General features: G+C 51.1%; 1 protein-coding gene across 2 annotated transcripts in view; it reads right to left on the reverse strand.

Moving 5' to 3' along the window:
• Positions 1-17,770, reverse strand: part of MYH7B (myosin heavy chain 7B) — a 51,512-nt gene extending 33,742 nt beyond the window's left edge. The window contains exons 1-11 of one of the 2 annotated variants that reach the window (XM_074970341.1): positions 17,657-17,770; positions 16,658-16,820; positions 15,684-15,787; positions 11,123-11,266; positions 10,129-10,285; positions 9,065-9,092; positions 7,332-7,428; positions 6,515-6,538; positions 2,097-2,189; positions 1,038-1,101; positions 820-918 (exon numbers count right to left, since the gene is read on the reverse strand). In XM_074970341.1, the coding sequence (XP_074826442.1) occupies positions 820-918; positions 1,038-1,101; positions 2,097-2,189; positions 6,515-6,538; positions 7,332-7,428; positions 9,065-9,092; positions 10,129-10,285; positions 11,123-11,266; positions 15,684-15,787; positions 16,658-16,820; positions 17,657-17,755 (1,072 nt within the window). In that variant the 5' untranslated portion in view covers positions 17,756-17,770. Of the gene's footprint in view, positions 1-819; positions 919-1,037; positions 1,102-2,096; positions 2,190-6,514; positions 6,539-7,331; positions 7,429-9,064; positions 9,093-10,128; positions 10,286-11,122; positions 11,267-15,683; positions 15,788-16,657; positions 16,821-17,656 lie in introns of those variants that run through there. The other variant, XM_074970340.1, reaches the window with a different exon arrangement.
• Positions 17,771-18,040: the final 270 nt, after the last annotated feature.

An 18,040-nucleotide genomic window follows, 5' to 3' on the forward strand; every position in this document is an offset into this window, starting at 1 on the left:
GCCCTCATACACACCACACTGTGCCCATCGCATGGCTGTGGATACCGCCCCCTCACTGCAGCACTGGCCCCCTGGCGCCGTGGCATGTACTGCTGGTGCCCAGTTCCCACGGCTAAGCAGCGCACGCTGTGTCTCTGTGGGCAGGGCAGGGGGAGGGCTGGGTGGCTGAGGGCAGAAGAGGGAAGCATGGCTGGGTGTGACTCCCAGCCCATTCCAGTCTGTTGCCTCAGCTCTAGCTCCCTTGATGGGACTGGCGTGTGGGGCTGACTCCAGCAGGCCCGGCAGCCCTTCGCAAGGCCCATCTCTTCTGCAGCTCCAGCTCCCTTCTGCTATCTTCGGAAGGCTGCTGGGCTGGAGACTGATTTAGAAGTGGCTGTGCATGCCCTCGTGACCCCCAGATAAGATTACTGTTCCCCGGCTCTCCAGACCTGCCTAATAAGGTGCTGCTCACAATCCAGCAGCAGGCTCAACAGGCGGCAGCCAAGAAGCTTATCACGCCAGGGGCTCTGCCAAGCATCTCTCCAGTGCGGAAAGGTTTCCTGTCACGCGGCCCCTGGATCCCAGCCCCGCTCAGTGCCTGAGAGGTGGCTCAATGGCAGAGCCTGGCAGGGCCAGTTGGGATCATTTCTGGGCCCTCCGCGAGGTCCCAGAGGGCAGTGCTGAGTAACGACAGCTCTGCCCCCAGCACCCTTCCTCCAAGGGATCTAGTTGGGCTCCCTCCCCCTGCGGGGCACTGACTTCACCGGGGGCTGTGGTTGCCCAGGCCAGATGTATTTACACTGTCGTTTCCCCTGGGCCTGTTGCTTTGAAGCTGCTTACCTTGGAGCTCGGGTTTCTTCCCAGACACGATCTGGTAGTAGATGTGGTAGCTTCTCTCACCGGGTTGCTGGAAAATCACTCTGGATTTTTCCAGCAAGTCTAGAAACAAACAGAAAAAAACCCCCAAAAACCAGATTGGGCTTTTTCCGGAGCTGATCCAGTGTCAGGGCATAAAAAGAGCGTGTTGAATTAGCAGCTGCGCAAGGCTGCTTACTCACAGATATCAATGTCAGCGGAGGCCAGTTTCCCTGAGGGGCCAAAATGGATTCGGATGAACTTGCCCTAAGGGAAGGAGATAAATACTTAGGCTGGACAGAGGAACTAAGGCAGGCACAGCTGCTGTCCTGGGTGGGCAGCTCTTACAAATCAGACAGCGGGGGAGGGCTAAGGGTCTGTCTGTTCTCCGCCAAATGCTAATGTCACACAACTTTGGGGCTCAATACAAGGTGGCTGGGTGAAATTCTCTGCCTGTGCTGGTCCCTTTTGGCTCAGAGGGGGCTCATCCGCCTGAGCGTTGCTCCATGCGGCTGTGCTCTCGTGCAGCACTCAGAGGATAGTTGCAGATGGCCCCTGACAGCCCCTGGCTCCTGGGCAGAGCTGCATGATGCTGGGTCTGCAGCACAAACTACCTGTATAGTCATGGCCTGCTACTGCTGATCAAGCTCAGGAGACCCTATGACACTCCCAGGCCCCTGGTGCATCGGGGAATCCTGAGAGGACCAAGAATGCTACTGTGGCCTCCAGCACATTATTATGGAGATAAATGGGAACCAGGCGTTTGGTTGAGCCAAACACAGGGCCAGGGTTCGATGAAGGGGACACTGCACCACCGGTCCACTGAGGCACCTCCCAGCATTGGCACTTCCAGCTCTCCCTGCTCTCCCTTTGTGCCAGGCTCCTTCGTGGCACTGCCGGTCATCACCCACAGCCTGATCCAAGCAGAGACGGACTTTGGGCCTCCCCTAACTCCAGCCTCACCTTTTAGGGCCAGATCCTCAGCTGGTGTAAATTAAATGGCACAGCTCAGTGAACTAGCCTGGGCAGTTAACACCAGGGAGTGGCATTGCTTTACAGCAGCAAAGGATTTGGCCCTACATCCAACCCACCTAAAGAAGAGAGAGTTGCTAGTTCTGACAATGATTTGTTCCCTATGTAAAAGCTAGCTCTGGATATCTGTGGCCACCTCACACAGGCATGGGTATCGATAACTTGAGCGTTGCCGCCTCTAGAAATATAAACCCCGTGTATTAACAAACACATCCTCCTAGCATACTTACAAAGCGCGAGGAGTTATCGTTTCGCAGGGTTTTGGCGTTGCCAAAGGCTTCCATAGCAGGGTTGGCCTCAATGATTTGATCCTCGAGGGTACCCTAGAAAATGCAGCCAAAGGATGGGTCAGCTTGTGTCTGTGGCATTAGTAACAGTGGCTCTGTTGCTACAGATGCAGCTAAGGGGCAGCAGGACGCAGGGCAGGGGGAAGTGCTGTGCACCTCCGCTACTCTCACTCGCTTCCCTTAAGGCCTTAGTCTCCAGGGTGGCGTCTTCCTACCTGGCACGTCGTATTTTTAATTAACATTGGGGAGAACAGAGCTGGGCTTTGAGGCCATGAATTCTGTGGCCATCTCCTCCCCTGTGAGTGGTGCCCATAAAGGTCTGGGCTAATAGCTCAGCTGTACATGGGAGTCCTCTGTGACAGGGCCATAGCTATAAAGGCCTGGAGAGGAGGGCTTGAGGTACTGAGAAAACCTGCCTTTGTAAGCGAAGGGGTCCAGGAAATAGCCCAGGAAGAGACATTAACAACCCTCTGTAACATTCCTAGGTGAGTTTTCCTTTAAACGCGTGTCAGAACCGTTCCCCCAGAGTGGTGGTGTGGTGTGGGGTACAGTGTTATAGACACTGGCTGGGGGGAGCTTCAGAACTCACTGATGGCCTCTTCACAGCACTGCCTCTGCCCCAGACTCATGTTCTTGTTATGACATTTGCATGCCAGTAGCATCTAGGAGCCCAGTGTGCCAGGCACTGTACAAACACACAGAAGAGACTGTGCCTGCCCCAAGAGCTTAAAGCCTAACTACGCAAGACAGACAAAGGGTGTGAGGGGAAACTGAGGCACAGAGTGGTGAAGTCATAGAAAAAGCAGAGCTGGGACTAGCACTCATGTTTCCTGACACAGAGCCCAGAGCCCTAGCAATTTTATACCATGGCATTATAACTTTGTACCACACCATACCATCGTGTCTTAGCCACTGTCTCTCTATATGGTACGGTGTGTTTTCCAAATGTTTCCAGAAAGCTACAGTCCGTTTACTCGATTCATCATCTGCCTGCTACCGACTGCTCCAGATACAGCCAAGCAGTATGCTGACTATCCCAGGTGGACCTAGGCAGAGCCCCCCAAACGCTCAGGCTGTCCTGACACCCTAGTCATGCCAAAGGGATGCAGGGCCTTGCCTGCACCAGGAAACCAGGACGTGTAATTCTCCACGGGTGCTGCTCCACCACAGTCACCAGCAATGGAAGCCGCAGTGGAGACAGAGTGCTGGTGGTTTTCATCACTGTGTCTTCAAACGTCGGAGTCCTAGCCACGTTAAACTACTACTGCAGCTTCCCCCGGTGGTGGTGTGGGTCCAGAACTACAGCACTGAGTGGTGCTGGTAAGACCATGTCACGGAGAAGCAGCCAGCTCTCCAGCGTCAAAGCTGCCACTAGCTTTCAGTTTGTTCTCTAATATCATCCAGCCTCAAAGATCCCTGGGACAGTCGGGCTCCCACCTTTCAAACAAGTGTATCTCAGTGTTTGAATGTTAGTCTAACCCTATTGCCTGGAAACTCCAAAGCTGGGCGCTAGGTTTTGTATTTGGGGTTGGACCAAAGACTCTTTTTTCAAAGGCTCTCATTAGAGTAAGTCCCTCTGTCTTTTCTGACCCTTACATCTCCTTGCACTGAGCCATAAACGCTAGGGGCAGAGCCCAAGCATGTGGCCGGCTCTAGTGGACAGATGAGAGGGCTGGGAGCTAGGCACTTGGGTATCCTGTTCGCAGCTCTCCCACACTATGTGGCCTTATATTGCACGTGGGGCGGTGTATCCCTTGTTAATTATTATTAATTAGCACCTCTCCTCTCAAAGAACATCAGACAGCTGAGTGAATTGGGTCTCCCAATCCCCATGTGTGGTAGCTAAGTTCTGCAACACTCGCTTATAGAACTTGGGGGATTTATTAGGACACTGCACCAGTCAGGACCCTCTGGTGCATGAGAGCAGATTAGCTTATGACTTAGTTCCTGCTTTGCCCGGCACTCTGGAAATGTTCGGTGGCGCCCCCTGCAGGAGCAGAGAGCAGCACTGCTCAGGGGGTGCTGACCTCTCCCCTGCGTCCTTGCTGTGCTACCTGCCCCTGAGCGGAGAGGCTGCAGCCCACACACCCTGGATGGTTTTGTTTGATGGGGGGCTTGGGAGAAGGGAGGCTAGGGGTGAGCTGATTTCGCTTGTCACCCCAGGACCAGCCAGTCTGTCGCTTCCAAGCCAGTGATAACGTACATCATGGGTTAAAAATGGCCCCCATAGGAAACACCCAGACAAACACTTTGCTAACTAGAAGGTGAAATTCAAGTTTTAAATCTCTAGCGATAATTTAAAGTCAGCAAACTGGGAAATATGCTTAAACCCCAACCAACCCCCACTCTTGGAAAATACCCCAAATAACCTAAACCCTGCACCTGTACCCCTGGCCACCCTTCGCCCCCACTCCTGAGACAATGGTACGCCAGTGCTGCATGCCTCCAATGCACTGCTATTCTAGGCACACAGCCGTGGCCACCATTAACCCACTACACATGGGCCACCTCCCTGCCTGGCACCATCTACAATAGCCCTCCCCTTTCCCTTCATACACATGCCCAAGACTGACCAGCTCCTGCTTGGCCAGCCCTCACACCACACACTGGACTTTGGACAGCCATTTGCACCTTTTACTAGCCACACGGCTCAGCTCCCTGAGCCAGCAGAAGTGCTGAATTCTTATCTCACTGCAACTGGGTTACGTATCCTCCAATGTCTCAGCCGCACGGGCCATGGTTTCAGATGTTTGCATCCACCAATGAAACACCAAGGTACAGGGTTTAAAGTATCTCAGCTATCAGGATCCCAAGGCAAATCACTATGATTTCCAGGGCTGAGTGTCAACTAGAGCGATCCTGGCCATAGACACGCCTCTGCCTAGCATACAGGGTGCACAGCATGTGCCCTTACGGTTGTTTGGGGTCAGAATGTAACCTTAACTCTGATGGTTCTGGTAGCTGCACTGTGCTCTGAAGGTTATTTTCCTGAGGTCTCTGATCCAGATTAACTTCCTTAACTCCAGCTAGCACAGTTTCTAACCCCATCCCATCCTCTCTGTGTTGCTGTGAGATCACATTGAATCCAAGATAGCTGGCTGATAATATTGGAGCAGATGCAACAAAGATTGCCTTTGAAGGGATACGTTAGAGAAAACAGCTGTCTAGTTCACGTATAACCTTGAGAGGGGAGGGGCAGCTCCAACTGGATGGATTCATCCAGCCTTATTGACTGGGCTGCCCGCAGCCCACCATGGGCTCGCAGCCCTTTGATTACATGGCTCTTTACATAATACTGTTATTCACAAGCACTTTACCCTCCGATACAGAGCTGGACTGGGGGACTCTGGAGCACAGCACACTGGTCCGTTGGGCAGGTGTAACATGGGAGCAGGAGTTATATACTGCCTAGCGGACCCACTTGGGCTCTGGGTGATGATATTTTCGACGTACTGCTACCATTGTAAATGTAACTGTTTATGCAGCGCCCTAGCGCCTCACTTCCCTCCCCCAGCACCACGGACAGAAACTGTTACCCATTGGGATTAGGGACGTGTTGTTGCTAAAACTCAGAGGCAAACGATCCAGATTTAAAGCGGGGGATGTGCGTGACAGAGTGAAACTAGGCTCCCGCGGTCGGGGTGAATCCACTCAATGTTCTGGCCCCAAAGTTTAACAGTCACTCTCATTTAAATGAGGTACCCTCCCAAAGCAAGCATCCACTGGCATCTGGACTCAAAGGTCTGGTACTGAAGGCCATACTCAGGTCAATGCCTGAGGAAGTCAGCGAGAGCTCGGCCTGACCAGACACTGAGTAACTGCTTCAAGCCTGGCCCTTTTTAGACATTTCTGGTTTGCAATGCAGCCTCTCACAGAGCCACAGCCTGGCAAGAGCTTCCAGCCCCCTTCCACTGAGGCTTGCAGTGAGCTGGGAGCTAAAGAAATTCCATCCCCAGGGCAGTGGATAGAAAATCCCAGCCTGACTCAATGCCCTGCAATGTGCAGATCCCAGTCCTGGCGACAGTGATCCCTCCACTGAGAGAGAAGCTGCTCTACGAAGAGACATGCAGCCTCCCTGGATCCTCTCAGCAACCACAAGAGCACTTTCCAGCTGCAATACTGCCTTCTCACCATCAGCAAAACGCAGTCCTGTGCACAGGGGCCTGATTCTGATCTCATGTCAGTTTCACAATGCTACCATTCCAGTGACATCATTGCTCAAGTTACTCTTGACTTGCACTGGCATAAGTGAGCTCAGAAAGGGCCCAACATCTCCCCATCATAGTGGGAGTTAACAAAGTGCTGCTTAGCAAGCCTAGCCTCTCATTTGAGGATTGGCCCCTATTCCATGTAACACTTACCCCAGTTTTAGTGGCAGGAGCTTGCTAGAAAAAGGAAAGAAAACTGTCTTTAGAATTCCAGAAGGGACAGGTCAGAATCACAGAAAGCATCAATTAAAAAAGCAGGGCGTTAAAATTTAGTTACTAAAACTGTCCAAAAAAATCGAAGGATTAAATTTAAAAAAATACACCAAAAAGATGTTAAATAGATTAGCTCAAGAAAAAGAAGAAAAGCACCAAAAAGCAGGAATAGTTAAATCCAAACCCAGGGAAGAGGAAAGGAAAACAATGCTGGAGAATTGCTTATCAAATACCTGAAACAGCCAGCCTGCTTCTGCAAGGGAAAGCAGGCTGGGGCATCAAGTATCCAGAAGAAATAAGCAATTGCAAGGGATCTCAAAAATAACCAACACCAAAGAAATGCGAGAAAGAATCAAAACAAGAGCAAGAAAAAGCAGAAGCTGGACAAAGACCAAAATGAACACAAGAACCAAAAAGAGAAAAGGGGGGAAAAAGCAAAAAGCAAGGCTTAAAAGAGACGGGGTGGAAATGGGGAGGGGGGGGTCTGTCCCCTTTAGAGCGTCTGAAAAAGAAAATATGTTGGGGTGAAAGAAAAGACCCCAGTGTGGCTGATCCGTTTGGTGAGCCACTTAAAAACTCCATTTCCCCAAGATCAATTGTTTCAAGCCTTGCTTGTTCAAAAGTCAAAGGAAAAGCAAAGCCCATGAGGGGCCAGATCCAAACATGTTTCCAAATGCAAAAAGTTACAAAAAAAAAGAATAAGAAAGAAAAAAAGAAAAAGAAAACAGCCAAAGTGTGTTTCAAATGAGGGTCTTACTCCTTTCTTGCCCGGCGTGTCGCCCAGGGCTGCGACAATGGCAAAGTACTGAATGACCCGCTTGGTGTTTACAGTCTTACCAGCACCAGATTCTCCGCTTAGGGTAACAGAAATACACAGATCAAGAAAATGAGGCAGAGTCAGGCAAAACCTTTACACAGAGACTCAGAAAACTAAGGACACGGCCCAGCCCCCTCTAACAGTGTCATGTAAAAGAAGTGAAACACCGAGGGAGGAGTTCAGCCCTGCCCAGCCCTGGGCAGTCTGTGATCCCTTCCCATTGGCTAACACGCTGCACGGGGGCAATGTGGGGGTTTCAGCCACTGGGCTCAGCCCCTGTGGTGCTGCACTGGCACAATTCCCTTGAACAGACGGGCAAAGCTGCTGGCCTTTGCAGCGGAGTGAGTGATCTCCCCTGGTGTGAACCCAGCACAAGCAGTGCCGCTGCTTGTCTGGGCTTTGCCCGGCTGCATTAGGGGGCTGTAATGGGGCTTCTCCACCAGGGGCAGCCCCCCCAAGGCTGACACTGGGGCAAATCACCACTGCAGACGTGGCCAGTGACTCCACGAAGTATCAGGTGGGGAAGTCTCCCCCTCTCCAGGCTCCTCCTAGTCTGTTGCACGCTTGGTATGAACTTCAGTGCTCCGGGGGCTCAGCAAGGAGCCTGCCCCCTCCTGCTACAGCTCAGGCTTTGACACTTTCACCCCAGTTCCCTGGGGAGCGAGGGGCTTCTACGGTCTGTGGGACGTACTCTGCCCTCCCCCACCCCCCACAGGGACCCCACTCCAGTTTGCAGAGGAGGGCCAGGAGTCCAGGTGAGACCCAGGGGCTGGCTTCTTTAGCAGGCGGGCTGGGCAATTCCTGCTGCCCTGATCTGCACCGCCTGCTGGCACTGGCTCACAAGGCCTTGCAGTGATTTCATTCCTAGAGTTAGCTGCTCTTCTATTGTAATCCCAGATCACAAAGAGCAGGGATGAGTGTGGGGGGGAGCTGCCGCAGGACAAGAGCCAATTACCTAATTAGGCCATGGCTGAGGCTAAAAATGTCAGTGGCTCATGGCAGCAGGGTAGGGCCCTTCAGTGAACTTTATATAGCCCTCATCTATATGTCACTTGAACTTAACCTTGCCTGCCCCTCCCCCATCACCCTCCTGGGCCTGGCTGCCTCCTCTGCCCACCAGTCCTGTTCAGGAGCACCATGCATGTTCCTTCTGGGGACAAGGCCTTAGCTCCCCCAGCTGTGGGCTAGCATCACGCTGCATGTGGCCAGCCCCAGCACCGGGGCTGGGAAACAGGTTGCTCCAGGGGCCCATTTGGGAGATTCCTGCCCCGTGATGCCAGCAGCAACAAGTGCAGGGTGAGCAGCTGCCCTTGCCACTGTCACCAGACGGGCTACCCTGGAGGGGCTCTGGGAGCTGATGGTGGGGATGTGAAGGAGACTTGTTTGGGGAGTGGTGGCAGCCAGCGAGGCCTGATGGGGGCCTCATGAGGGGCCAGGTGGTCTGATGGCTGGTGAGGGGGTGCAGCTGGGGGCATCACATCTCACAGGGGGAAGGCTACCAGTCAATGGGTCAGTCCAAATGACAGGGGAGAATAAACCACTGCCAGGGACCCTAAAGACAACTTGTATCCTGCAGTGACGGGCAGGAGAATTGGATCCAGGAGCCTAACCCAGAGACACGTACAATGCAGGCAGGGAACAATGGCCAACAAAGGGAAGCATGGGTCACTTACGTGATGAGCATGGACTGGTTCTCACGATCTGCAAAAGAAAGAGCCAGTGTTAGACTGAAATGTACCAAGATAGCTTGGCGCTCTGAGAACTCTCCAGGCCTGCCGTGGGTCTGGGCTTTCCCTGTTTATCCACAGCCACACCTGGCTGGTCAGTGATCATGGGTATTCCCCCTTCATCCACAGCATGTCCTGGCTGGTCAGTGACCATGGTATTCCCCCTCATTCACAACCCCACCTGGCTGGTCAGTGACCATGGTATTCCCCTTCATCCACAGCCCCTCCTGGCTGGTCAGTGACCGTGGTATTCCCTTTCATCCACAGCCCCTCCTGGCTGGATCAGCAACTATGTTCACCTGACTTATTAACACCAAGCTTTCCCAGGGTGAAAGGTCCAAAATGAGGCTGTGAGTGCAGGAGTTCCCTCAGGCTCCAGGGGACTGGCACCCCTGGGAAGAAGTATCCTGGTGTCTGTACATTTCTAGAGTGTTTCTTTTTATCCTGCTGTATCTTCCCCTCCTTCTCTGGACCTGGCCCCACAGCATGAGCCTGAGCCAGCCCACTGTGCTGCCAAGGCCCTGGCCCTGCCAGAGCAGCCCAAGGTCCATGCAGGTAGGTGCCCTTTCTCCTCACCACTCTGACTGTCCAGCTAAGGTAATTTATGGATCATTTTCCCTTTTAGGGGATTGTTACACGGCACTGCTGGTTCAGGACAGCTAAATGCCAGGGCTGTGTGTGGTGATCCCTTGAGATACAGGCTCTGACACCCACCCAGAGTCTGTTTTGCTGGAGGAAAGGTCTATTGGTTACTGATCAGTATTGCCTGTAATCAGTGTTTTTAACAGTGGTCCTGAACTCCCGTTCTGAGCCCAGTCCAGACACAAACGGTCGGGTTTATCCGGAGCTGGGTTTGATCCAGGCCCATCTCTGCTACTGTGCATTAGTTTCCTCTTGTGAGGCGATGCCCCAATGCCCTCCCCCGCAGCATTCCCCCTCCCACTGAACAAGGTCTGGCCTCCGCTGGGGGGCGAGCACAGGGAGGAGAGGGAGGAAAGATAGCCGCTTACTGCGCAACATGTCGTTGTAGGCGTTGTCCGCAATGGAGTAGATGTGGGGCGGGACCTCTGACCTCCTCTTGCCCTTATAGACTGCTACCACGGGGGAGGTGTAGACTGGCAGCCACTTGTAGGGGTTTATGGTGACACAGAACAAACCTGAATAGGTCTGAGAGCAGAGAGGAGGCAAGTGAGTGCAGAGGGACACAGCTGCCTCAACACAGCAGAACAAAGACTCTTCAAAGCCACCGGGCTCATACAGTGAGGGAGCACAGAGCTAGAGATGCCGCAGTGGGGCCCACCTGTCTGCACCATGCTGCTTCCTTAGTCTATTACAGAACAGGGATGCAACCAGCCTTAACAGCGACATCCCCTTGTGCTGCCAACCTACCTTACCTTAATGGTGACATTCCTCCCCCACCCCACAGGCAGCAGGTCTATTCATCGCTACCCCCTCCACGCAGGCAGCTGGCCTTTGTCAGTGACATCCCTCCTGGAAAGCCACCTTTAGCATCTCCTCTGGAGGTCCTCGGGGCCGCCAGCTTTAGCCTTATCTAGAAATCCTTCCAGCGTTAGGAATTTTGGGAAGCATCGTGAATTGAGTTTCATTTTGCAGACTCCCTGGTGAGTGAGTCTCTTCACCTGGCATCCCGAGATCAGCCTGGGGGCTTATTTCGTTTTAATATGTTTCCCAAGTGAGTCTAATCAGTACACGTAAATCTATACCTCTATCTACCTACATCTGCCTGGGGATTTCTAATGCATCCACATGACTCCCATGTCACGAGGAATACTGAATGGGTATGGGTTCCTGAGGCATGACAAATCCAGGGCATAGCTGTCCTCATTCGACATGACCCTGGCTGGGATAGCCAGTAATTGGGACAATCAAGGGGAGAAATCTGTGGTAGTTTTGACTTGGTGCCATTTCAATCAGCATTGACCTCTCACTGTGCTGGCCAGGGCTCTACGTGTCACCTTCACGCCCTGCACCAGCTTCACTTACATAGATCATCCAGTGGGAGTAGCGGCGCTTCAGGTTGTACAGCACTGAGGCCTCGTTGAGGTGCGTTAGCATGGCCATGTCCTCAATCATATCGAACTTGGGAGGGTTCATCTGCTGGATGTCGTCCTCCTTGACAACCCGGCTCTGCAGGGAGGAAGCAAAGCAGGGAAGCCTGAGTTTGTCCTTGGTTCCTTCCAGCCGGCACCAGGCTTTGCAGTCGCCATTAGCATTGACAGGGCAGCATGCTGTTTGCTCCCATCTGTTGTGCAGAGGGCTTGATTCTGATCTCATTTACACTAAGGTAAATCCTGATGATGGAAGCACTCCAGATTCACTTCAGTGTAAAGGGATGCAGCATCTGGCCCAGTCTCATGTCTGGGCCTCATGCCCTCCTGTGACTCTCTGAGGCCAGATTCTAGCTGCCCTGGCAGTGTCTAAGGAGATCTCTGATGCCATCCCCTCACCCTCGGCCCGGTCTCCATCCCTGCCTTCCTCCCGAGGGCAGGCAGTGAGATGTCTTTGCTCAGTTGGGCACAGGTGCCCCCACGCTGGGGAGGATGCTCAATGCCGGAATACGTCGGTGGGAACTCTTTGGAAAAGCAGTTTGGCCTTTGCCAAGGGGAGAATGACACAAATGACCTAATATGGATCCAGAACACAAGGGGGCAAGGGGCATTTGCTGGGCACCTGAGCTCATGCCACAAGAGGGCACCGGCAGGAGACAATTGTGCTGGAGACCAAGGGCAGGTCTACGCTAGAAGTGCTACATTGGCATGGCTGCACCAGTGTCACTGCAGCACGTCAGGTGAAGACGCTCTATGCTGACGGGAGAGCGCTCTCCCATCCATGTAATTACTGCACCTCCGCGAGAGGCGGATGCTTTGTTGGCAGGAGAGCGTCTCCCATCGACATAGCGCTGGTGTGGACAGCGCTTAGGTCATAGAATCCTGACCTCAGGAGGTCATCTAGTCCAACCCCCTGCTCAAAGCAGGACCAATCCCCAATTTTTGCCCCAGCTCCCTAAATGGCCCCCTCAAGGATTGAATTCACAACCCTGGGTTTAGCAGGCCAATGCTCAAACCACTGAGCTATCCTCCCCCACTGGAATGTGGTCGCTGGTGGGGGGAGGAGTCTTTTTCACACCCCTCAGTGACATAAGTGGAAGTGGAGACCTGCTCTGCAGGGTGAGCTCGTTCCACTCCAGAGGAGTCCCCAGCACTGCTCTGAGAATGCACCCTGTGACTGGCCCTGTCCGGCTCCGCAGACCTGCTCCCCCCGGGTCAGAGCCAGAGCACAGGGGAGCCTACATGGCAAAACAGGGTGGTCACTGCTGTCTGCTCCTTTCAACCTGCACAGCCAGCCCTGCTCAAACATGCCACCCCACCCCACCCCGCAGGGTTCTTCCAGAGGGACACACAGCTAATGGAGGACAAGCCGGGGTGCCATGTGAAGCTCCTGCCAGCGCAGAGCAATGTGAGGGTGGAGGAGGGACACCGGGCACAGGACCGGGGAGGGCCATGGAGTGATCAGCATTTCACCCTCCCCCACCAGCCATTGCCAGCTCTCATGCCACTCCACTTCCCCAGGGACAAGTGGCCTTGCTGTCCACACCCCAGCCGCCAATCCCTTCCCTGTGCCGTCTGCCTCTGGCCAGACCTCCCAGCTGCCAACCATGTCACCCTGGTGATGAGCATCTGGCCAGACCCCCCTACTACCCTGCCAAAATTGCCATGTTTCTGCCCCCAGGCACGGACTCCTTCTTGCTTCTTGGGGAAGGTTATTGCACAGTCTGAGAACCCACCGCGAGAGATCAGAAATACGAGAAGGTGTGCTCTAGGGCATGGGCCTGCCCTGGTCCCCGGCCCATGGCCCAGCTGCTCTAACAGCTCTTCTCCATCCAGTGGTACAGCTCAGTGCTGAGTGCTCCTGCTGCTATGGGCCTTACTCCTTTCATGGGCAGTGGCCCATGGGGCAGTCCGGTTACGTCTCATCTCAAAGAATATGGTGCAGGGAGCGTTAAACGGCCGATATGTACAGACCATCTCTTGTCACTGTCTTCATTTAAATCTATACATCTAAGTACTGGAATAGCTCTCACATTCTGCCCCTCTGCCTGATTGGGAGAAGGTGAATTTAGCACAGGCCACTGTTAATCAGAGTTGAAGAAAAGAGAGTTTCATTGCCACTCTTAGGTGAATTAGAGAGAAAGTCTAGTAGTTAAAGCAGGGAACTGGGTCTCAGGACTCCTGGGTTCTAATCCAGGCTCTGCCCTAGATTCTGTGGCCCTTCGTCAGTCATTTTTACCCTCCCTGTGCCTCAGTCTTTGTCTGCATCAACACTTTTGTCAGCAAAACTTTTGTCGCTCAGAGGTGTGGACAGTGCTATGCCGGTGGGAGCCGCTCTCCCGCCCACATAGCTACCATTGCTTATGGGGGTGGTTTAATTATGCTGATGGGAGAGCGGCTACTCAGGAGAGCTTACAGCTGTGCCACTATTAGCCGCTATTTTATAGCCTAAGTCTCACTAGCTATAAAATAGGGCTAATAATATCAGCTGATTTCACAGCCTGGTGGTGTGACATGGTTCATGAATCGTTTGTAAGAAGAACCTGGGGCTAATTCTCCTCTGATTTATTCTGGTGTAAATCAGGATAAACGCCATCAGAGTCGGTGTAATGACACTAATGTAAATCCAGTGTAATCAAGATCAGAATCGGACCCTTCATAATCCTGCTCTTGCATATACTGGTGCAACCCCACTGTACTAACTAGTCTAGCCCTGGTTTAACCAGAAGCAGAATTTAGGCAGGCTTAGACTAGATCTGATTTAGATAGACCTGCTTGGAAAAATTTAGTCACAACAGGTTTCTGTTGGAAAATGCCATTGCAATGAAACAGATTTTTTTTTTGCTTAAATTGTATCGATTTTGATGAAGTCTCAGTTAGAAAAAAATGGAAACAAAAGTTTTGAAAACACCAAAACATCCCATTTCGATTTTTCATTTTGAAATGCCTTTTTGTTTTGAAATTTACTTTATTTTATATTTTTTTAAATTAAAAAAGGTTGAAATCGAAGGAAACTTATTGAAACAAAATGTCTCAGTTGACCTGAAAGAGTTTTGGAGGGCATTTCATTTTGTGAAATACTTCGGAGTTTTGACTTTTTGTTACAATTCAGAATGAAAGTTGTTTTGAAATCTCGAAACTTTTCCCTGGGACAGAAAATCTGTTTTCCAACCAGTTCAAGATTTTGACAGATGTAAGCTATTGCTCATTACATTGACTAGCACCATAGCAATGCAAACAAAGAAATACATAGTTCACTGTGTACATAGGACATGACTCTCTATTCAGTTACTCCAGTTTTACACTGGTGTTACTCTGTTGAGTAGTGGTGTTACACTGGCATAAAAAGAAAAGGAGGACTTGTGGCACCTTAGAGACTAACAAATTTATTTGACCATAAGCTTTCGTGAGCTACAGCTCACTTCATCGGATGCATTCAGGGGAAATGCTCAAATAAATTTGTTAGTCTCTAAGGTGCCACAAGTCCTCCTTTTCTTTTTGCAGATACAGACTAACACGGCTGCTACTCTGAAAACTGGCATAAAACTGTTCTAATGGAATGGAGAATCCAGCCCAGAAATTATTTTTACCATATATTATTTTGGTAAATAGAAATTGACTGGAGCAGATTGTGAGCTTACACCAGTGTAGATCTGGAATATTTCCACTGAGTTCCATGGGTCTCATTCTGATCTCCCAGCTACCCTATACTGGTGTAACTCCATTGATTTTTGAGGACTCACTCCTGATTGCCACTGGTGTAAATGAGGTCAGGCCCAATGGATTGACATGGGTGGAGCAGAGTTCAGAATCTGGCTATATGTGTATAACAATTTAACAACCTCTTAGTCATATGTATCTAAACACTATAATGAAACTGAGGTACCCAGATATTGCAGCACTGAGTGCTATGGTGATCCCTCTAAGCAATGTAGTTAGTTCATTAAAATATTGATCTTTGGACAAAGTCTGTTCTCTATAGTACTGGTGTAAATTCAGAGTAACTCTAGATTTGCACCAGTTCCCCTTATTCCTGCTTTGAATGGTTTTCTCTCAGGATTGACTGAATAATTTCGCCCAAGGGAGCAACTGGCTGTTTGCAAACTGAGCAGACTTCTCCTGTTGGCTGTTGTTACAGCTGTTAAGATGCCAGCTGATCACTGGGGCTGGGGAAGCCCTACTGTCATTCTTGCTGTCTGTTGTTTAGAGAGGACTTTTTGAAACTGAACATTTGATGCTGGTTTATTGAAGCCCTGACATGTTTGGCAAGTCAGATAGCACATTGTTACCGAGTACATTACGGTGTAACAAAAGCCATTTACACTACTGAGCTGACTGATCCCAGGTTGATCACTTAAGTAAGAACTTGTCTAGTTTCAGAGATGAGCTGTTCACACATCCCCCCCCCCCCCCGCCCGCATTCCTTTCCTCTGTGCTTCTTTCCCCATTCCTATGGCTGCCCTTTGAAAACCAAAAATCAAGATTGTTTTGCTTACGTCTTTATTTTTGGTTTCCACGGTGACTTTGCCACCAGAGATTTCTTTGATTTCAACCTCGATATAGGCTTCCTTGTCATCTGGGATCCAAGCTCGTTTCTTTCCTTCAGGTCCAAAAGAAAAGAGAAGAAAACAGTCTGAAGCAAAGGGAACCGTTTGCTCTTGTCAATAGCTTTCAGAGAGAGGTAAGAACACAAACTAGCAATATTAAGGGACATTTGTTTTTTCCTTCCAGCGTTTGTGGTCATTTGACCTGGATTCCCTGGGAGTTTTCATGCTGGATGCTTGTTTAATTTTCCCCAATTAATGCTAAGATTGACTTTCGTCTGTTGTTTGCTGCATTTTTGGAGACTCATGTAGAAAACACTTTAGGGAATACAAAATTTACCCCCTCCCCCCATTTATTTATTAGCCCTCCAAAATTTATCCTGGCACAAACCCAGGGCTTTTTTATCCCTGGCACACTCTAGCTGTGCAGCAATGGCAATCGAATATGATAATGGAATGAGTGGAAGGATAATGTGAAAAATCTGTCACCCAAATCTATGATGATCCCCATTTATCACCAAAGTGAAATGGGAAGAGGGCTTTGCTGAGATCTGTTTCTGTGGAACAGGCATTGCTGGCTCCCTCAGTCCTTCTGGGCACTTTACCTAGGCGCAGATAAACAGCCACCTTGTTACCCTCCACACGGAGACACCACAGTGACTGCCAAAAGCAGCTGCCGCCTTTCACTAACACTGAGTTATTCTGGTCCTCTGACTTCTTACCAGTGAGCACAAAAGCAGAGCTGCAGGTGGGGGGATTCCACTGCTGCAGGAGCATATGGGAAGCACGGGACAAAATGATGCTACAAGACCCTACCAGGGTCCACAACACTGGGAAGGGAGCTGGAATACTCTGCAAACCAGGCCATGGATGTGAGAGCCCCTGTGACCAGCACGTGCCATGCTCAAAGGTGCTGCTGATCTTACCATCGAATGCGATGGTTTGAAGCTTGAGCTGCTCTGTGTAGCTCTTCCGGAGGAAGTCAGCAGCCTCCCCGAACTCGCTTAAGTCCATCATGGCTATCTTGCCTCCTGGGAGGGAGAAGACTGGGCAGCAGAAAAGAAAGAAGAAGCCAAAGACTTGTGAGCCCTGAAAAGGAGGGAAAGTAGAGACAAGGAGTCAGTCCAGAGAGACAATGCCAGTCCACAGGCTGCTTACAGGGGGCAGATACAATTTTCAAACACACCATGAACTTAAGCGGGCCCAGGAGAATAACAGCAGTAATAAACAGCCTCAGATCTGCCAAAGTAATTACTAACCACACGGTACGCCTGCCATCTATATTGCAATGCACCTCTCGCCTGTCTCTCTTAGTGGGTGGAAACTGAGCTTCGATCCTGAGTCTGTTGAAATCTACCCACTGCACATTTGGATTTCTGTCAGCAGCCAAGGTGGCAAAGAGAAGCCCGCTTTTCACGATCACCTCTGGCAGCGCAGTTCCTGTTCTGTAGCCCCTCTGAAGCAGGCACCACTTTTGCAAACCCCATAAGAATACAAGGGTCCCTGCTCCAAAGTTAATACTGGAGTGGAGAACAGGAAAAAGAAGGGTGAGAGCGTTAACCCCTGAAAGCTCTTGAGTGCCTTCCAGGTGGCTGCCATAGCAGTTGCACTGACAAGCGATATTATTGCATTATTTCCTATCCTCCATACAATACAACACCATGCAACAGAACTGAGAAACCCCGCATCAATACAGACATTGTAACAAGTGCTGGTACCAGGAACTTCCCAGATTTCCCAGATCTCATTAAATATGCTTTTCCCTATGTCCCTCTCTATCTTGGAGACAGGCTGCTCTGACCCACCCTCCCTACACCCCCCAGTTAGTACCCAGTCCTGTCTCTCTGGAGCTCCTGTCCTGCTGGCGGGGAAGCAGGTTAGCAGCACAGAGAAGCATGCACACAGACATGCTCTTTATTACCAACCTTGGTTATAGGACTGAATGGCTGTGGGTGTGCAGTGAAGCCCCCTTTTATTGTGTCTGTCAAGGTCAGAGTGGGAAGAGATATGTCAGAAATTCCCATGTGTCACGTCCACGCAGCTCCATTGGTGCTGCTGTCCTCCTGCCCAGAGAGACACAAAAGGCAAACCTCGCTTTTATCTCACTGCAAATGCGGGCTGGTTATTTTTACTCCTGTATTGTCAGGCGAGTACAAAGGCAGAGGGAGGCTCCAGTCTTGGGAGTCAGCACCGCTCTCCAAGCCAGCCTGTGCCTTGCTGATCTGCAGGGGACAGAGGTACAAGGGCTCTACCTCTCTCCTCTGCCTTCACCTGACATTGTCTGTGTCTCGCCACACGCCTCAGTGCCA

This window comes from Natator depressus, chromosome 13 (assembly GCF_965152275.1).
Source record: "Natator depressus isolate rNatDep1 chromosome 13, rNatDep2.hap1, whole genome shotgun sequence".
Lineage (NCBI taxonomy): Eukaryota > Metazoa > Chordata > Testudines > Cheloniidae > Natator > Natator depressus.